Source organism: Dama dama, chromosome 23 (genome assembly GCF_033118175.1).
Source record: "Dama dama isolate Ldn47 chromosome 23, ASM3311817v1, whole genome shotgun sequence".
NCBI lineage: Eukaryota > Metazoa > Chordata > Mammalia > Artiodactyla > Cervidae > Dama > Dama dama.
This window is the reverse complement of record NC_083703.1, coordinates 40,558,578-40,576,971: the sequence shown is the minus strand read 5'-3', so window position 1 is coordinate 40,576,971 and position 18,394 is coordinate 40,558,578. Positions and strand designations below refer to the sequence as shown.

Below are 18,394 nucleotides of genomic sequence, written 5' to 3'. Positions count from 1 at the left end.
GCACCCATCTGGAGAGGCGGTCTCAGGGGCCGGCCTCCTGGAGAACTACATTTCCCAGGAGCACTGGTGGCCTAGCGAGCGGGGCACGTGCCCTGAGCGGGCGCACTGACTCCGATCGCGCGGAAAACACGCCAGCCTCATTGGAGGTCGCGGTCACGGAGCATCCCGGGGCTCGGAGGACAGCGTGCGCGCGGGGGCCACCTTCTTTGTGACTCGCGGCGCCGGCTCCGCGCGCGGGCCCGCCCCCCGCGAGGCGGGGCCGGACCTCGCGCCGGTGCGCCGCGCCCGTGGCGGGGGCGGCGGGGTGGTGGTGGCGGCCGGCGCCTCCCGCGGGGGGCGGGGCGGCGGGTTTCGCGTCGACACCGCCTTCCTGCCCCGCCCCGCGCCGGCCAGGCCCCCGCCCCTCCTTCCTGGAGCCGGGGCTGGAAAGGCGGCGGCGGCGGCGGCGCTGGCGGCTGCTGCCGGGAAAGGGGGGGGCGGCGAGCGGCCCGCGCGACACGCGCCGGCCCGACCCTCTGCTGTGACCCGCGCGGCGCAGGCGCCTCCTGCCCCGCCGGCGGGGTCCGGCTTCCCGCGGCGGGATGTTCTCCCGGAGGAGCCACGGGGATGTGAAGAAGTCCACCCAGAAGGTGCTGGACCCCAAGAAGGACGTGCTGACCCGCCTGAAGCACCTGCGGGCGCTGCTGGGTGAGGCGCGGCGCGGCCGAGGGCGCGCTCCTGCCGGGATCGGGCGGGGGTCGTCGGGCCGCGATGCCGGGCTGGGGGCGTAGACCCTCCGCGTGGGTCCCGGCGTCGTTCCTCGCGGGCTTGCTCGGCGGCCCCCTGAGTTGTAAACTCCTCCCCCTCCCGGGGTGGCCTCGGAGCCGGGCTGCGGCGGGACGGTCCCCTCCCCAGCAAACCCTGGGGGTCGTTGCACGCACCCATCGAACTGTCATCTCCCCTCCCAGCTCTTAATTTTAATGTTTGAGTCCGAGACCCTAAGTGGTCCCAAGTGGGGTCCCAGCGCAGACTGAATTGAACTGTCATCTCCCCACCCCCCCACCCGCCACTTTTAATTTTACTTTTTTTGAGTCTGGTCCCCCAGTAGACTGAGCCTCCGAATGGCCTCGGGATAAATTTAAGTGTCATCTCTCTTCCCATGGATCTGGCTGACTCGGTTTCTTTGTGTCCATGGTGTTGAAGGGGTCTCCTCGTGTTTGCTGGGTGGGAGGGGTGACTTTCCTGGGTTTCAGGAGGCTGCTTATGTTTTATTGTCAAGATGACCCTGACGGTTTTGCGGCTTCTTGCGTTTTTGTGAGCCCGTTGGGTGGAGGAACTGCAGACCCCAGATGGGCCTGCACTTGACCTGGGATGAAGCTCACCCCCAAGGGTGTCAAGTGTTCCCAAGGCCTCCCTTCACCTGCCACCTGTGATCTGTAGCCAGTTTGCTCTGCTATTTGTTTTTTCTTCCTACCTCCTTTAGTCTTAATTTTTGTTTAGAATGTAAACACCTTTACTGTGTATATACAGACTTATCTTTGTATATTTTGGGGGCTGTGAAAAAGATACTTTATGTTTCTTCTAGATGTCTTTTTTTCTTCTTGAAAGGAGCAAAATTTCCTGATTTAGGGCACAAAGTCTTCATGTGTCTGTCACTTGAGGAAAGAGGGCATAACAGAATTCATTGTACATGTGAGAATTTTAAATAAAGCTCTTGTTCATGAGATTAAAAGTTGCAAATGATTTCTATTTATACTGTGGAGTACCTCTAAGGAAGAAAAATCCACACACCTAGTTTTGCCAAGTGAAGTTTTTCACATTCTCGGATTCCTTGAGATGCCACTGCCGGCTTGGTCAGTTTGGAATGAAATGTAAATTAGGTACTGTTAGAGGGATTAGCTTTCAAGACTTTTGAAAGGGAAATGCAGTCTTCTCGGTAAATGGAGCCTTCTACTTCCTGTGCTGAAATACTAGGCACACACAGGTCGTATTGTGCGGGTCTCTTTAGTGACTTATTAACACCTACTGCAGGGGCATTTTTGATAATGGAGAGCAGAGCAGGGAGGTATTTTAAAGCAGTTGATGCTCAGGGACTTACTCTGTGGTAGAGAACTTGAACTTGTGTTCAGTCCAAGCCTACAGGATTAAGTTTGCTACATTTTGCAAAGGCAGAATCCATTAAACCTAGATGTTGGGTTTCTTAGGACACATAGTAGGTTGTTACCGTTCTGAGAAAGTAATTAATTTTCAAGGCCCTGTGGTTTCACTTGAAAGTGTTTGTCTCATTTTGAGGAACTTTGTTTTGTCATTTCATTGAGATATCTGACCTCAGTTTTGTAGCCTGGAGGGGCTCTTTCATATTCCTTATGTATACCGTTTTTGTTGTTGTTGTGGATTATCTACAGTTATTACTGTAATCTTTATCTGTAGGGACTAGATTTTTGTAAACATGTCTGAGGCATTCTGGTTCATACTGTTTAGTGTAAACTCTTACTTACAACTGTGGGTTTAAAGGCTTTAAAGACAAATAGTACAGCAATGTAGTGGTCCCACCACATCACATACCCTATTGATTTGCTACTTTATGGAAAAGTCTGCTTAGAAAAAAAGACCTTCTGATCTGAAAGCTCGGACTTAGCCAAGATCAAGAAACTATTTGAATCAGGATTGACATATACACACCCAGGTGGCTCAGTGGTAAAGAATCTGCCTGCCAATGCCGGAGACGCAAAAGATGCAGGTTTGATCCCTGGGTTGGGAAGATCCCCTGGAGCAGGAAATGGCAACCCACTCCAGTATTCTTGCCTGGAAAATCCCATGGAGAGAGGATCCTGGCGAGGTACAGTCCATGGGTTTGCAAAGAGACAGACATGACTGAGCACATATGTAAGATAGATTAACTAATAAGAACCTACTGTATAGCCCAGGGAACTCTACTCAGCACACTGTAATGTCCTATATGGGAAAAGAATTTTTAAAAGAGTGGATATATGTATACGTATAGCTGATTCAGTTTGCTCACAGCAGAAACTAACACAATAGTGTAAATCAACTATACTCCAATAAAAATTAAAAATTAAAAAAAAAATAGAAAAAGAGAAAGAGACCAGATTTGTGGTTACCAGAGGCAGGATGTGGGGGTGCTGGGGGAGAAGATAATTGAATAAATGCAGTCAGAAAGTACAAACTTCCAGTAATAAAATAAGTACTAGGAATGTAATGTACAATGTGGTAAATGTAGTTAACACTGCTGTATGTTATATATGCAAGTTGTTAAAAGAGTAAATCTTAAGAATTCTCATCAAAAGAAAGAACATTTTTCCTATTACATTAATTTTTTATCTCTCTGAGATGATGGGTGTTCGCTGAACTTTCTGTGATAATCATTTTGTGGTATATGTAAGTCAAATCATTATGTTATAGACCTTAAACTTACACAGTGCTATATGTCAGTTATGTCTCAATACACTAGCAGGAAAAAAAATAGATATATTTGCAAAGAAAAAATCATTTGAAGGAAATGAATCAAAATTATTGTATTTTTATCTGTATATTTAGATAATTTTCTTGCTTGTCACATATTTTCAAGTGATAAGGCCACATTAGTTTTTAAATACAAAGTTGATACCGCTGACCTGGATCTATAGCCTGCGGCTGCAGGACCTTGAGCCAGTTCTTCAGTCCGTCTGTGAACCTTAGTTTCTTCACTTTGTGAAGTGGGTATGGTAATGTCTGCCTCGTAAAGGTTATTGTGAGTGTACTATATGAGCTACTTCAGCTCCGAGTAGACATTTTACAGTTTCCTCTCTCATCACTTCTTTCCTGTCATTAATAGGCTAGGACAAGCCTTTTGATAGGCTGTCCCTTCTCCTTTCTTGTTTGAGTAATTGTGATGGATCCTTTCCCTCTTCAAAAAGAGTAGTCTGTATTTAGGACAACTGGCTGAGAAAGATACAGTTAGCTGTGAAAAGGAGAGTATTTGTTTGTATCACGGTAATGACTCCAGTTAGAACTTAACTTAGCTACTTTGACTTGGCTGTATATCATAGATTAGCCTGATATTCTTAACTTTATATTAAAGGATGGGGGAGAACTGAGACCAGGCAGGGCTCGTTGGCCAAACCAGGCACTAAATGTTGTGAATATATTATCTGAGTTGGAGGAAGAACAAAGAGCTCTTCGATTCCCGACTCCCAGTTCTCCTTACATTGTTGAAATCATCCTCAGGAAAGAAAATAAGTAAACAAAAACAGAACTAAAATACTGTGTATTGCTCTCGTGCTGCTGCAGAGATTCCATGCCTAATAACAAGTTGAGTGCCTACTATTAAATAGGGTTTAGACATGGCATTGATGTGGCAAGAGCAGTAGATATAAAATATTTACTAGTAAGCATATAATGTGTTATGTACTTAGATAGTGGCTTATATGGTAGACTCCATTATAGAATTTCAACGTGCAGAAAAGATCATTAATAACAAAGAGGGGGGGACTTCCCTGGTGGTCTAGTGGTGAAGACTCTGCATTTCTAATGCAGAGGGTATGGGTTCGATTCCTGATTGGGGAACTAAGGTCCCATATGCTGAGTAATGTGGCAAAAAACCCCCCAAAACACTAGAAAGACCAAAGATAGGGCATCTTGAAGGAGGTTTTACTCATGCCAGGACCGAAAGAATGACTAAAGGTTAGATGCACTTTGTCCAGTAGAAATACATGTGAGCCATAGGTGTAATTTAAACTGCTCTGGTGGCCACATCTAAAAAGGTAAAAAAAGAAACAGGTGAGGAACTTCCCTTGTGGTCCAGTGGCTAAGACTCCACACACTCTGTGCAGGAACCCTGGGTTCAATCCCTGGTCAGGGAACTAGATCCCACATGCTGTAACCAAAGACCTAGTGCAGCCAAATAAATAAATGAACAAAATAAATATTAAAAAATAAAAATATTACAGAAAGAAAACAGGTGACATTAATTTTAGTAATACCTTTTATTTAACCTTATACATCTGTTTTGTCAATAGGTAGTCCAAGTAAAACGTTCAGTTTTTTCATTATCTTCACATAGCATGTCTTGGAAGTCGTGCATGTATTGTTCACGTGCAGTATGTCTCTGGTCAGACCAGCCGCATTTCCAGTGCTGGGGAGCCCCTCGTGGCGAGCACGGCCTGCTGGGCAGAGCAGGGTTAGATTTGGGGAAAGTCAAGGGTGGGGAGGGCTTTTCCAGCTGAGAAGGGGAGGTGTTGGTGGTGGAGATGTATCTGGGAGACGATGCACGAGAGCGAAGAACCTGAGACACGGAGGACTCGGTGCTGGAACCCTGGCCCTGAGGGCGTCTGCAGTGTCAGAGCAGTGGCTGGAGTGGCGTATAGACCAGGGGTGAGGGCAGGACGGGGAGATGGACTATGAGGTCATGGGTGAGATGAGGAGGGGTAGCCTGACCGGGTAGAAGCTGAGGCAGTTGGGGCCAGATCACAAGGGGTTGGATGCTTCGATTTTATCCTGCAGGTGAGAGGGTGCACTTGGAGAATTCTTAGCAGGTCAAATGATAAGATTTGTGAACTGCCTCCCTGCCAGCAGGGCCAGGATAGAACGGGGCTGGTGGGAGGGCAGGGAGTCCTTGGGAAGGCTGGCGATGGAGGAGCTGACAGGTGCCAACTGGAGAGGAGGGTGGAGTCATGAAGGACCCCGAGGCAGAAACTAGTGATTCTAGATTCAAGTGTGGTTTGCAGAAGCTGGACGAAGAGTGGTGAATCTGAAGGAGAAGAGGTTTGGGGTCAGGGGCCACAGCCCGGTCAACTCTAGTGACCCCAGAGTTCAGACCAAATAATTTGGAACCAGGGAGGAGAGAATAGCTGTTCACTGATGCTCTTTATGCCCATAGAACAGAATCGAATATTTTGATAGGTTTCCTTCTGTGCATCTGTTGCTTTAAGGAGGGACAAGTTTGCTTATTCACAAGTTGTAAATATTGCCTTTTAAACTTCCTGTTAGCTTTTACCTATGTCTTGTTCCTTTTATTTAGCTTTTACCTATGTCTTGTTCCTTTTATTTTTATTAATGACAGGTATTTGTTGAGACTATTCTCTGGTGATTAAATAGTTTCCTTTCTTCGTCAATCCTTTTTTTCCTCTTTTTTTTTTTCCTTCTTTTTCTTTCTTTCTCGGGTGTAAATACTACTACTCTAAACATCTTGGGAAACGGCTTTTTCTGCATTTTGCCATGTTTCCATAGAATAGATTCGCTGAAGTCAGGTTGCTGGGTTGAGCGTGTTTATGCCTTGATTCACTGTGCTCTCCTCAGTGTTGTTCAAATGCTCTCTGGCAGCAAGGGTGAAACAGTCAAATCCTCTGTAATCTGACCAGCAGTAAACACCTTGTTGGGAGCAGGAAATGGCAACCCACTCCAGCATTCTTGCCTGGAGACTCCCGTGGACAGAGGAGCCTGGCGGGCTGCTGTCTGTAGGGTCGCACAGAGTCGAACTTGACTGAAGCGACTTAGCAGCAGCAGCGGCAACAAACACCTTGTTAAAATTTGATCATTGATGTTAGGTATTTGGGAGAGTAGGGGTGCCATGGATAGAGTCAGAGGGTTGGGAGGAGACCCTGGCTAATAACAGAACAAGGTGAGTTTGGTGTGATGTGTGTTGACTTTGAGTTGAGAGGAGGAGATGGTTGGATGGCCTCACCGACACGGTGGACATGAGTCTGAGCAAGCTCCGGGAGTTGGTGATGGACAGGGAAGCCTGGCGTGCTGCAGTCCATGGGGTCGCAAAGAGTTGGGCACGACTGAGCGACTGAACTGAACTGTGTTGAGTTTGAGAGAAAGGCGAGATCCAAATGGGAGCGACCATCGGGAAGTTGTTAGACGTGGGGTCTGGAGCCTAATGAGGGGTTAGGAAGCTGTGACATGGTTGTTTATCAGCGTCACGATCTCACTGGGTTGTCCCCCAGTTTCTGATGATGGTGGTGTCCCCACCCCCAACCTGGAAATGGGGAAACTGAAGCTCCCAGGGGTGGACTCCTGCCCATAAGGGGCAGGGCTGGCAGTCATGGGATTGTACAGCTCATGTCGTGCTTTTGCTAGTTATCCTGACTCAAAAGCATATTTACGTACCAGAGAATATCCCACCAGAATGAATGTTAACATGTAAACCAAAGCCCCCATGTCTCCCAGACATGTTGCTTTGAGGTTCATTGCCCTCTTCCTAGCCCGTTTTTACTCTATTGTTCTAGGCAGACCTTGAGGCCGTATTTGATATGAATGTGACAGAAGATGAAAAGGCTCCTCCTGTGTTTTCGTGTTCGCTGGCCTCTCCACGTCCTTGGCAGCCATCACAGGTGGTAAAATAGTTCCTTGGACATTAGTGCCACATGGACACTCTGCACCCAGCACAGAGCTGGGGTATAAACCAGGCCCTTCAGGCAGTCGTGGGATGGCTTCTCTCTGGTGACCTTGTTTGAAGCCAAGTGATTTGGCCCTATTGTTCCCTTTCTTCATTTTTCATCAGTTGCTCACATTTTACACCTGTAACTTCTGGAATATAAAATGAACTTGGGACACATATATGTCACACAGATACCCCACCCCTGTTCCTTAGGCTGGAGATTCTCTGGTGTGAGAAAGGTGGACCTAGGATGAAAGTCTGACTGAGTTCAGATGTTTTCTTTGAGATAACTGAAAAAGGCTGCCTTTGACCTTTAATTCTGGGAAGAGGGGTAATTGAGTCCAGAGTATTTTGGATAAAAACTTTTATAATTTTTATTTTGCCTTTGACCTTTTATTCTGGTGGTGGTTTAGTCGCTAAGTCATGTCTGACTCTTGTGATCCCATGGACTGTAGCCCGCCAGGCTCCTCTGTCCATGAGATTTTCCAGGCAATAATACTGGAGTGGGTTGCCATTTCCTTCTCCAGGGGATCTTCCTAACCCAGGAATCGAACCCAGGTCTCCTGCATTGCAGGCAGATTCTTTCCCAACTGAGCTACAAGGGTTCTGGGAAGAGGGGTAATTGGTAGGTCCAGAGTATTTTAATGAAAACTTTTATAATTTTTATTTTGCTTGTAAACGCTTTATTTGCTGATGGACATACATAACTCCTACTAGTTGTTTAGTGTACTAATCTCTAGTTTCCAAACTACGTACCAGAGATAAAACTGTAGAGAACTGCTTATTGTCTTTAAAAAATTGACTTTCAAAATAGCAAATTGATTCAATTCAAAGTTTAAAATTATCTTTAAAAGAAGCAATATGTTACTCTACTGTAAAATGTAGCATAATGAAAGTATAAATGTAGTAAGCCACTATCTTGTTTTTGGATTTTTTTAAAAATTTGGTTTCACGTACTTTTTTGAGTCTGTGTGTGTGGATATGTGTGTCTGTGTGTGTGTGTCTGCTTGGCAGGGCTGTGTCTTCAGAGATTAATAAGGCACAAGCATGGGATTTGCAGTTTGCTAGGGGAGACAGACAAGTAAATCACTACATTTCCACAAGGGTGTTGGTGCCTGGGTGGGGTGTGTGGAAATGTATGGGTGGTTGCAGGTGGAGAGGAGGCAATTCAGAAAGCCCCTTGGAGAACCCAGCAGTGCTTCCTGAGGGCAGGCGGGGCTGAGGTGGGTCTGGAATTGTGAATGCAGAAGTTTTCCAGGCAGGCAGGTTGGGGGTGAGGAGCTGCAGGAAAGAGCAGCTGGTGCAGAGGTGAAGGCATGGCCACCGTGTGACTGACTGCACGGTTTTCATCCTGTGCTGTTGGTGGATGTTGGGAATCCAGGCAAGAGTTTTAAACAGAGGAGGAGCCAAATCCAGTGTCTTCCCCCGGTGAATGGTCCAGGAGCCACAGTCTCCCTGAGGTTTGAAACATGGATGCCTGGAGGGTGAGAGCTCCTCTCCTTTGAGATGACAGGCCAAGAGGATGTAGCCTGTACTGCCTTTCCCTCCATGGGGGGAGCACCTGCCTTGAATCGAGTTCACCGTGAGAAGGAAGCAGAGCGGAGAGATGGAGAGTGAAGAGAGTCCATGGACCCTGTGTGAACTGAGGAGCTCAACCCCGTCTGCACCATCCCCACCCCGAGCTTCTCAGCTGTAGGAGCCCAGAACACCCTGGTTTTTTGCTCTAGCCAGCTTGAGTCCTATTTCTGGGCCTTGCCACGGGGAGAGCACACATTCATATGCCAGGAAGAGACTGGGAAATTCCAGATCAAGGATGGGTGGGTCTGTGTGTGTGTGTAGATATAATTTTTACATTTTTTAAGACCTGGGGGAATTTGAATTTATGTACATGTAGGAGAAGGAAATAATAAAAGAGCAAAATTGAAGAAATAGAAAGGGGCTAAAATGATGAAAGTTGTGATCTGCTGCGGGCTCCAGAGGGTGGGACAGAACAGGCTTGACACAGGGGCTCCTCTCTGAGGCCGCTCGGAAGAAGCAGAGACCGGGTGTGGGGTGACAGGGTGGTGCAGGGACCTCTCGGACCATGGCTTCTGCTTTTTCTGTGAAGGTACGAGGGCAAGTCAACTGCTGACTAGTTTTCTTGCTGGTATAGTGACAGGAACTGAAGGTGTCTTACTCCTTTTTCCCTGCTGTGCATCTTCACAAAATAAACACTGTAATCGGAGAGGCTTTGTTTTTGTTCATTGTGGGGGGTGGGGAGAGCTCATAAATGCAGTTTAACTTATGTCATGAAATGCTTGGCCAGAAGGGGGAAATGTATATGTATATAAATCAGTTCAGTTCAGTTGAGTTGCTCAGTTGTGTCCGACCCTTTGCGACCCCATGGACTGCAGCACACCAGGCCTCCCCATCCGTCACCAACTCCCAGAGTTTACCCAAACTCACGTCCATCGAGTCAGTGATATCACTAACCATCTCATCCTCTGTCGTCCCCTTCTCCTCCTGCCTTCAATCTTTCCCAGCATCGGGGTCTTTTCAAATGAGTCAGCTCTTTGAATCAGGTGGCCAAAGCGTTGGAGTTTCAGCTTCAGCATCAGTCCTTCCAATGACTATTCAGGACTGATTTCCTTTAGGATGGATTATATATGTAAATATATATGTGTAAATATGTATAAACATGATGTATATATATGTGTGTATATACACACACACACACATATATATATATAAATAAATAAAATGGGGACAGTTTAAGTGGTACAGATGCTGCCTACCCTTCCCGAGCAGTGGCGTGAGGAGGGACATGGCTGTGTCCCCAGAGGTCCTCTTTCCTTCATGTCCCTCACTGTGGGAGTGCCTTCCCTGCTGGGTGTGGCTCCCGTATTTAAAGGTAATTGGGATTTTCTCCATTTTTACCTTTCATGTGACTTCACCCCACCTGAGACATCACTTGACTGTATTGCTATCTCATATTCGTGTAGCTCTTCACATGTCTACAAAATATTTTCTCATTTGAGCAAATTGCGGCCTCAAGCAACCGGTTTATAAAGGAATTTTCCTTCTAGATTCTTAGTAGAGCCTTCTTTCTTCGTTCTGAATCTTCCTCTGAGGGCTTTAACTTTGATTTTTAGAAAAGAGATGTTTCATAATTACTTTACGTCTTTTATGTTGTTTCAGAAACTGAGACCACATCTGAAAGAGACAGATCGCTATTTTAAAAGTAATTGTCATTTATAACAGTAAATATGTACTTTGATTTTGCTTTTGCAGTTGCAGTTTAGTTAAAAAAAAAAACTTTTTGAAAAAGATAAGGATATGGTCTTGTGTTTGACTTCCAGTGATGGCACGTATTTGCTGAGGCTCAAGCATACTTTCAAGGACACAGGAGGTACCAGGGCCCCGGCTTGTGCCAGCCGTGGGAGCCGTGAGAGGCTGTGCTCAGATCAGCTCCACTGCGGGGCCCCACTGACCAATGCTCCCGGTGCTGCCCTTGGACCCATCTCCACTGAGTAGCCAGGGCTGGGCTCCTCCTGGGCTTCCTCCAGCCAGTTACTGAGCACGTGGGCTACTCACGTGGTCATTCCTCGGAGACCCAGACGCCTGGGCTAGCAGCCTCTTAGGCCTCTGCTGCCTCTCAGCCCCCCTCCCTCCCCTCCTCTGTGCAGGGCTCAGTCCGCCCTTCTCAGGTCCTCCTCTTCGTCCTTCACGGCATCTCCCTCAATAAACCTCCTGTGTGAACAGTCCTGTTTTGATATCCATTTCCCAGAGAACCCAAACGAACACCCGGTCCCTTCTCCTAGAGGGTGTCGGCCATCCTGTCCCGCAGAATTTTTCCAGAGCCGGCAGAGTCACGTCACATCTTCACACAAAGCGCCTTCACCCCTCTCCCCTGAAACGTTCTTTTCTCAAATTCCCACAGCTCTTTGTGTCTTCCATTGGCATTTGTAGCCTTTGGTTTTATATTCTGCTCCTCTGTGTTCTGCCTGATCTTGCTCACTAAATGATACTGATGCTAAATAATACCAAGAACACCAGCAGCTTTTTGTACATCTTGATTCCTTATTTGTAATAATAACAAGTAGCATTTAATTGTCACTTGCCCTGTGCCAAGGACCACCAGAAATACTTTACATGTACTTTTAATCCTCTCCCCTGTGGGGTGGGGATTATCATTATCTCCATCTTCCTGATAAAACCCAGAGAAATTAAGAACATTGCCCAACATTGCCCAGCTAGTGAGTGATAGCGACAGGACTGAACCCAGGCAGCTGGCTCCAGAATCCCGTGTTATTTTTTATCCAACACCAGCCACATGTCAGGTATTATACTCAGCCCTGGGCATGCCTGAGCTTGCATTCAGAAAAACCAAAAATGCGATTTCCGCGTACCTGGATCTGAGTCTGTGGGAGAGGAGCAGCCACCTATATGGATGTTCAGAAAAATTTCTAAGAGCCTTCCTGCCCCAGAGATTGTTTTCACTAGCCAGAAGCTCCCATCAATAAAGTAATAATTCAAGGGACTGCCCTGGCAGACTGGTGGTAAAAACTCCATGCTTCTGCTGCAGGGAGCATGGGTTCAATCCCTGGCCATGGAACTAAGATCCAGCATACTGTGTGGCATGGCCAAAAAATGAGTCGAGACCATAAATTAAGTTCTCCTGAAAGAAACCTCTCTCCTCCTGTGTGTGTAAACAGACACACACAAACCCACTCCTGGGTCCCTAGGGGAATGTTATTGCTGTTCAGTTGCTCAGCCATGTCTGACTCTTTGTGACCCCTTGGATTGTAGCCCACCAGGCTCCACTGTCCATGGAATTTCCCAGACAAGAAGACTGGAGTGGGTTCCTATTTCCTTCTTCAGGGGATCTTCCCAACCCAGGGATTGACCCGCGTCTCCTGTGTTGTAGGCAGATTCTTTACCTGGAGGGAACCATATCCAGCACATGTGGCCGTTCCTTCCTTGCTATTGCAGTGGGTCATGATGAGGAGACGGGCCGGGACCACTGTGGCCAGTGAGCAGGAATGCTCGACTGCCCTGGGCCATGAGATTGGACCGTGCGGCAGCTCGAGCTTGTGACAGCGTGGAATGCACTTGCTATATCACCCTGAATTCTTGTAAGAGCCAGAGAGTAGGTACCTTAGGAAGTGCCCCGATGTGGACAAGAAATGGAGAATAGCTAGTGGCTGGAAATGAATGAGCACAGGAAAACATCCATGGGTCAATGCAGTGTTAATTTATCCCATGAATGGTGGTGAAAGGCAGCAGATGGACTGGGTTTCGTGTACCTACCTGCTAAATTAGGACCCTGTTTGTGCTGTAGATTGTGTTACTTTTTCTTTTTTAAAGAACTTGAGCCACTAAAAAACAGTTGTTTTGACCATGCTGCATAGCTTGCAAGATCCTAGTTCCCTGAGTAGGGGTCGAACCCAGGCCCCAGGAGCGGAAGCCCACATCTTAATCACTTGACCACCAGGGAATTCCCTCTAGGTAGTGTTTCTTAGTGGAAAGGCCTGAGGGAGTCTTGGTCTTCAGCTCAGTGATAATTGAAGAGATATGTGGTTTCTACTACCCGGTGTTGCTGCTGAATCGAAGGGGAGTCTGCTCCACGGTTGGTGATGAGCCCTGGATTGAGCAAAACTTAATGTGTGCTGAGGCTATCCCATCCAAGTGAATCTGACCGTGATTGGAAATTTCATCACCTTTTTGCATTCAGGGGGGTCACAGCACTGTTTGTTCCTGTGCAGTACAAGCTACCAAACGGCTGGACAGAGATCATTTCTTCCTGCCCGACTGTATCATTTTTCTACCCTTTGAGGTGAATGATGATTAGAGAAGCAGCTTTCCCTAAAGACAGCAGAAAAGTCCTCTATATCTGAATCATCACGAGGCATTTATGTACAAAAAATTTCTCTGTTGTTACAGAAGAGGTCTACTCACAATGTTGGGCAGAGGAAGTTTAAATTATTTTCTGTTTTTAGGGCATTTTCGTCCTGGTAAAGATACTACTTTTCTGTATTGCTTGGGTCTTGAATGTTCTTCAAGCTTGAAGAGTCAGACACGTTTGGAGGAAATTATGGTTGCTGTCATGTCTGCTGTGCTTTTTCTTTTTTACGATAAGTAATCAGACATTGGAAAAAAATCTCTGAAACACTCTGGCAGCTTTTTGTTTGTTGGTTTCTGAAATGAATAATAGTTTTGTAGTTTTTTCTGGTTGTAAAATTTTACATACTCATTATAAACATTTGACTTATATGAATAAGCAAAAAATCATTTAAGTGTGAAAGAGCTCTTCACATTCTTCAGTCCCCTGATAACCAGTGTTAAAATTTTGGTAGGTGTGTTTTTGTGCTTGCTGTTGCCGATGTGTGATCTCTATGTGTTGTGCGTGCACACAGAAACGCAGTTTTACACAAGTAGTTATTATGCATGGGCTGACACTCTGTTTCTGATCTGACATGCCTTGGACGTTTTTCACATCAGTAAGTGAAGACTTACCTGTTACTTAAATGGCCCTATTGTGTCCCATGGGACTCACATGGCAAATTATCCACCATCCATTTCAGGTTGGGAGTCCAGGCTCTCTGCGCTGTCAGCAGACCCAGGCTGGCGGGAGAAGGGTGGCTGCCTTTGGTTTCTCACATGAGGGACGAGACAAGCCTGACGGTGTCCTGGCTGATGATGGGGCAGGGGCGAGTTTCTGGAAGTAAAGAGAACCCCTTGCGAAAGGCTGTCTCAGTCTCCGCTGAATTAATTACACAGAAAGGCCACCCTTTTAACCTGTCTTGGAGTGAAGGTCATTCACCTTGCAGGCTGGCTCTGGTGTCCTAAATATACCAGCTTCTGGGTTCTCTTTGGAGTTTAGTAACTGTTTACTTCCAAGCTTTCTACCAACTCTGTCTTGTGTACTTCAAAAAAATGGTGTTTCCAAGTGTACTTCTGTGCACTTCCTCCATCATTTTCTGTTAATGTTAGGCTCACTCAGGTAAGCAGTGCGGGAGAGCCGGACTGCCTGCCTGGGTTCCAGTCCTGCTGGGGACCTGACCCCGCTGACCCTCCCCTGCCTACTTCCTAGGGCTCTGGGAGGTTTGAGTTAATATATACAAATCCCTTTTGTAAGCAGTTATTACGCTTACTAATAATGATTGTTTGACATAAGTACGATGCCTCTCTCTGCCCTCATCACCTGTATTCTGCCTGCTTGGTTGTTAGAAGTGAGCTGGAGCTGTTCCCATTTAGCTCCTGTTTTATTTATTTTTATCTCCAGCTCTTTCCTTCCTGAGTGAATCTGAGAGTAATATAGGCCAATTCAGATCAAGAAAAGTGAAGTGCATTATTATGTATAAAGTAGATAACTAATGAGAACCTACCATATAGTCAGGAGCTCTACTGAATACTCTGTGGTGATCTAAATGGGCAGGAAATGCAAGAAAGAGGGGTTGTATGTATATGTATGACTGATAACACTTTGCTGTACAGAAGAAGCTAACACAACATTGTAAAGCAACTATATTCTGATTTTAAAAAGAAAGAAAAGTAAAAACAGTTATGCATTGCCTTAAAAAATCTGATGAAACTTGCTTCCTACGAAAGAAGAGATATATGAAAATGTATGAACCATTATGTATAAATTAAACCAGAAGGATATATTATACAACATAGGGAATATACCAATATTTTATGATAAACATGAAGTATAATCTTTAAAAATAGTGAATCACTATATTGTACACCTGTAACTTATCCACTATTCTTCATAAAAAGTGAATGTATATAAAACACATTAGATTTAAACATTATATTTCATTGATGTATTTTGTTTGATTGTGTTGGCACTTGATATCTGTTAATAATAAAGTTTTAGAAGCCTGCATTTGAGAGAGGTGTGTCAGCAATGTTTAAAAATAGCTCTGCTTTTTAAAACTTTTGCTCTAGGTACATGGAGTATATCTTTATCAGAATCACTTTTACATGGGGACTGTCAATCTAGAGTTACAGAGTTTTTAACATCTTTCCAACCTCTAGAATTTTACTTTCTTCACCTATCTTGGAGAAGGCAATGGCACCCCACTCCAGTACTCTTGCCTGGAAAATCCCATGGACGGAGGAGCCTGGTAGGCTGCAGTCCATGGAGTCGCTAAGAGTCAGACACGACTGAGCGACTTCACTTTCACTTTTCATTTTCATGCATTGGAGAAGGAAATGGCAACCCACTGCAGTGTTCTTGCCTGGAGAATCCCAGGGACGGGGGAGCCTAGTGGGCTGACGTCTGTGGGGTCGCACCAGAGTCAGACACGACTGAAGTGACTTAGCAGCAGCAGCACCTGTCTTACCATATAGGTATAAAGAAATGAAAATAAGACACCTTAGGAAATGAAGTGGGGTGACTATAGCTTTTACAACCTTTCAGTTATACTAGGATTGGTTTCTACTGTCAGAATCTGCAAAGATGTTTTTGGGTACAGGTAACAGAAAACCCAAGTGTAAGCATAAACGAAGAAGAACTTTTTTTCTCCTTTGAAAATCGGCCCCAAAGCATGTGAGCGCAAGCCAGCTGGCACGGCGGCTCAGCGATGTGACCGTCCCCTGGCTCCCCCTCCCTGCTCTGCCCTCCCTACTGTCCTCCGTCCATGTGGCAGGTCTGTCCTCTGAGTGGCAAAATGCAGCTCGGGCTGCAAAATGCAGCCTGGACAGAACGTCCGGGCAGAACGTCCAGAGAAGCCCTTGCACTTTGTGACCCTTTATGAACCGTGACCCTTTCCCGGCATCTCCACCAGAATTCTTCCCAGTGCTCATAGGGGCACAGGCTTGAGCCTAAAGCATTGGGTCACAGGCTTGAGCCTAAACTCATGGTTGGCGAGGGGCTGTTCCCACTGTCATTGACTCCGCAGCATTGGGTCTACCATCCCTACCCCAAGAGCACACAGTTCTATGGGGTGGATGGTCCCTGAACACATGGGTCTGTTAGGAAGACAAGGGTCTGCTGTGGGCCTGACTGGGTTTGGGGGGCCAGAGGGAAAACCAGAGTGCCTGCTCCAGGCCACTCTCGCTTTCAGTTTAAATTCTACAGAGAACACCTATGGAAAGAGTCCATTATGATACAAATTTGAATATATGTCTGTGTTCAGGGGAAATTTCTTAAAAATTTAAAATGGCCCAACATGGCTATAATAATGTGTAATGATAACAAAACCATCAGCAGAGTGAAAGTGAGAGTTTGAGTTTTCGTTTCAATTTCTGCAAAGGGGAATATGTAGTTTAGATCCCTGCATGCTTCCAGAAGTATCAATGTTATGTCAGTGTTCTAGGCTCTTCCTCCTGCTGGGCTTGGCTCGTGGTGCTTGGGCACTGGTTTACTAGCACACCAGCTGTTGGCCCTGAGACATCTGAGAATCGGTGAGCAGTGTGGAGCCGCTTGTGGGGGGATGCTTGAGTGGGTGGGTTTAAAGTGCTTGTTTTGTTACACATGTACAAAACATTTTTTCATGTATGTGCATGTGTGCTAAGTTGCTTCATTTGTGTCTGACTCTTTGCGACCCCATGGACTGTAGCCCGCCAGGCTCCTCTGTCCATAGGATTCTCTAGGCAAGAATACAGGAGTGGGTTGCCATGCCCCTCCTCCAGGGGATCTTCCCGACCCAGGGATCGAACGTGAGTGTCCTGCCTTGGCAGGTGGATTCTTTACCACTGAGCCAGCCTGGGAAGCCTTCTTTCACATATACTCAGTACTTTAAAAAGTATTTGGTTATCTGTCACATGGCTGTGCACAAATAAATACTTTCAGTTGAATTAAGGGTGAAACTGAGACTGGGGTTTTATTATGATCGGGAAAGGGGGGTGATTAAAAAGATGGACTGTGGTTGCTCTGTGGTAACCTAAATGGGGAGGAAATCTTAAAAAAAGGGGGGGATATATGTATACGTAGAGCCAACTCACTTTGCTGTACAGTGGAAACTAACACAACATTGCAAAACAACCATACTCCAATAAAAATAGAAAAAGATGGACTGTGGAAGCCAAATTAGGATAAACAAAGAAGTGAAGACTTCAGAGGGATTATTGATCAGGGTGGTGGGGTCATTAGCTTCAAGGGCCCAGGAAGGTTGAAGAGTTGTCGGAATTAGGTTTCCAGAAGGAGTGAGCAGGAGAGGTTAGGGGAGTGGAGGTTGGAAGGCGTGGAGGTTGGAGGGATGCCTGGGTGGCAGAGAGAGTGGAGGACAACCTCTGTGGAGACACAGAAGTGGGGCATCACCTGTGTGAGTGTGGAGATCAGTCCTGGGTGTGGGGGCAATGACAGTGAGCCAGACCCTAAAATCTAACAGAGAGTGTGCGGGGCGGTGGGGGGTGGCTTGTGCAGCCCCTGGGACCGGAGTCTTCGACCTGCTGTGTACTTGAGCGTCTCTGTGCACACAAAGGTTTTGTATTTGTGTATAATCAGGCCAAGGACCTTTTTTTAAGTCTGCTTATACATAGATGCATTTTCAGATGTGAATTTCTCTTTGATGGTAATGATGATGGGAAATGTGTTGAGTTACCACTGAAGCTCAGTCAGGACACCTGCTGTCTTATGACTGATTCCCTGCCGAGTCTTGAAAAGGCTTCATTATGAGGACTTTGCATTCTCCCCAGGTGAGTTCCAGGTTGGTTACCTGCCCTTGGCACAGTCCTGCTCACATAGGAGATTTTAAACCCTCCCAGCTAGTGTCAGGAGAGGGGGTCCCTGCCTGCCCAGACTGTCCTGACACTCTGGGTAGTGTTGCCGATACTTTTCTGTGGAAGGTGGTTTGTATCACAGGTGAAGTGAAGTGAAGTCGCTCAGTCGTGTCCAACTCTTTGTGACCCCGTGGACTGTAGCCCACCAGGCTCCTCTGTCCATGGGATTCTCTAGGCCAGAATACTGGAGTGGGTTGCCATTTCCTTCTCCAGGGGATCTTCCCAACCCAGGGGTCGAACCCAGGTCTCCCGCATCGCACACACACACACTGGGGATCCCCTGTTATCTGGACCTATTTTTTCTGCTTTTCCTTCTTGGACAAG

General features: G+C 46.5%; 1 protein-coding gene and 1 non-coding gene across 6 annotated transcripts in view; both read left to right on the top strand.

Annotated features, from left to right (window-relative positions):
• The first annotated feature begins 516 nt into the window (after positions 1–516).
• The window catches only part of RALGAPA2 (Ral GTPase activating protein catalytic subunit alpha 2), a 271,212-nt gene continuing 253,334 nt past the window's right edge, over positions 517–18,394 (top strand). For 3 of the 5 annotated variants that reach the window (XM_061126464.1, XM_061126463.1, XM_061126461.1), the window contains exon 1: positions 519–687. In XM_061126464.1, the coding sequence (XP_060982447.1) occupies positions 582–687 (106 nt within the window). In that variant the 5' untranslated portion in view covers positions 519–581. Of the gene's footprint in view, positions 688–18,394 lie in introns of all 5 variants that reach the window. The other 2 variants (XR_009690053.1, XR_009690052.1) reach the window with 2 other exon arrangements.
• TRNAR-UCU (transfer RNA arginine (anticodon UCU)) lies at positions 4,473–4,545 on the top strand. The gene has a single exon. It is a non-coding gene; the product is annotated as a tRNA-Arg (tRNA).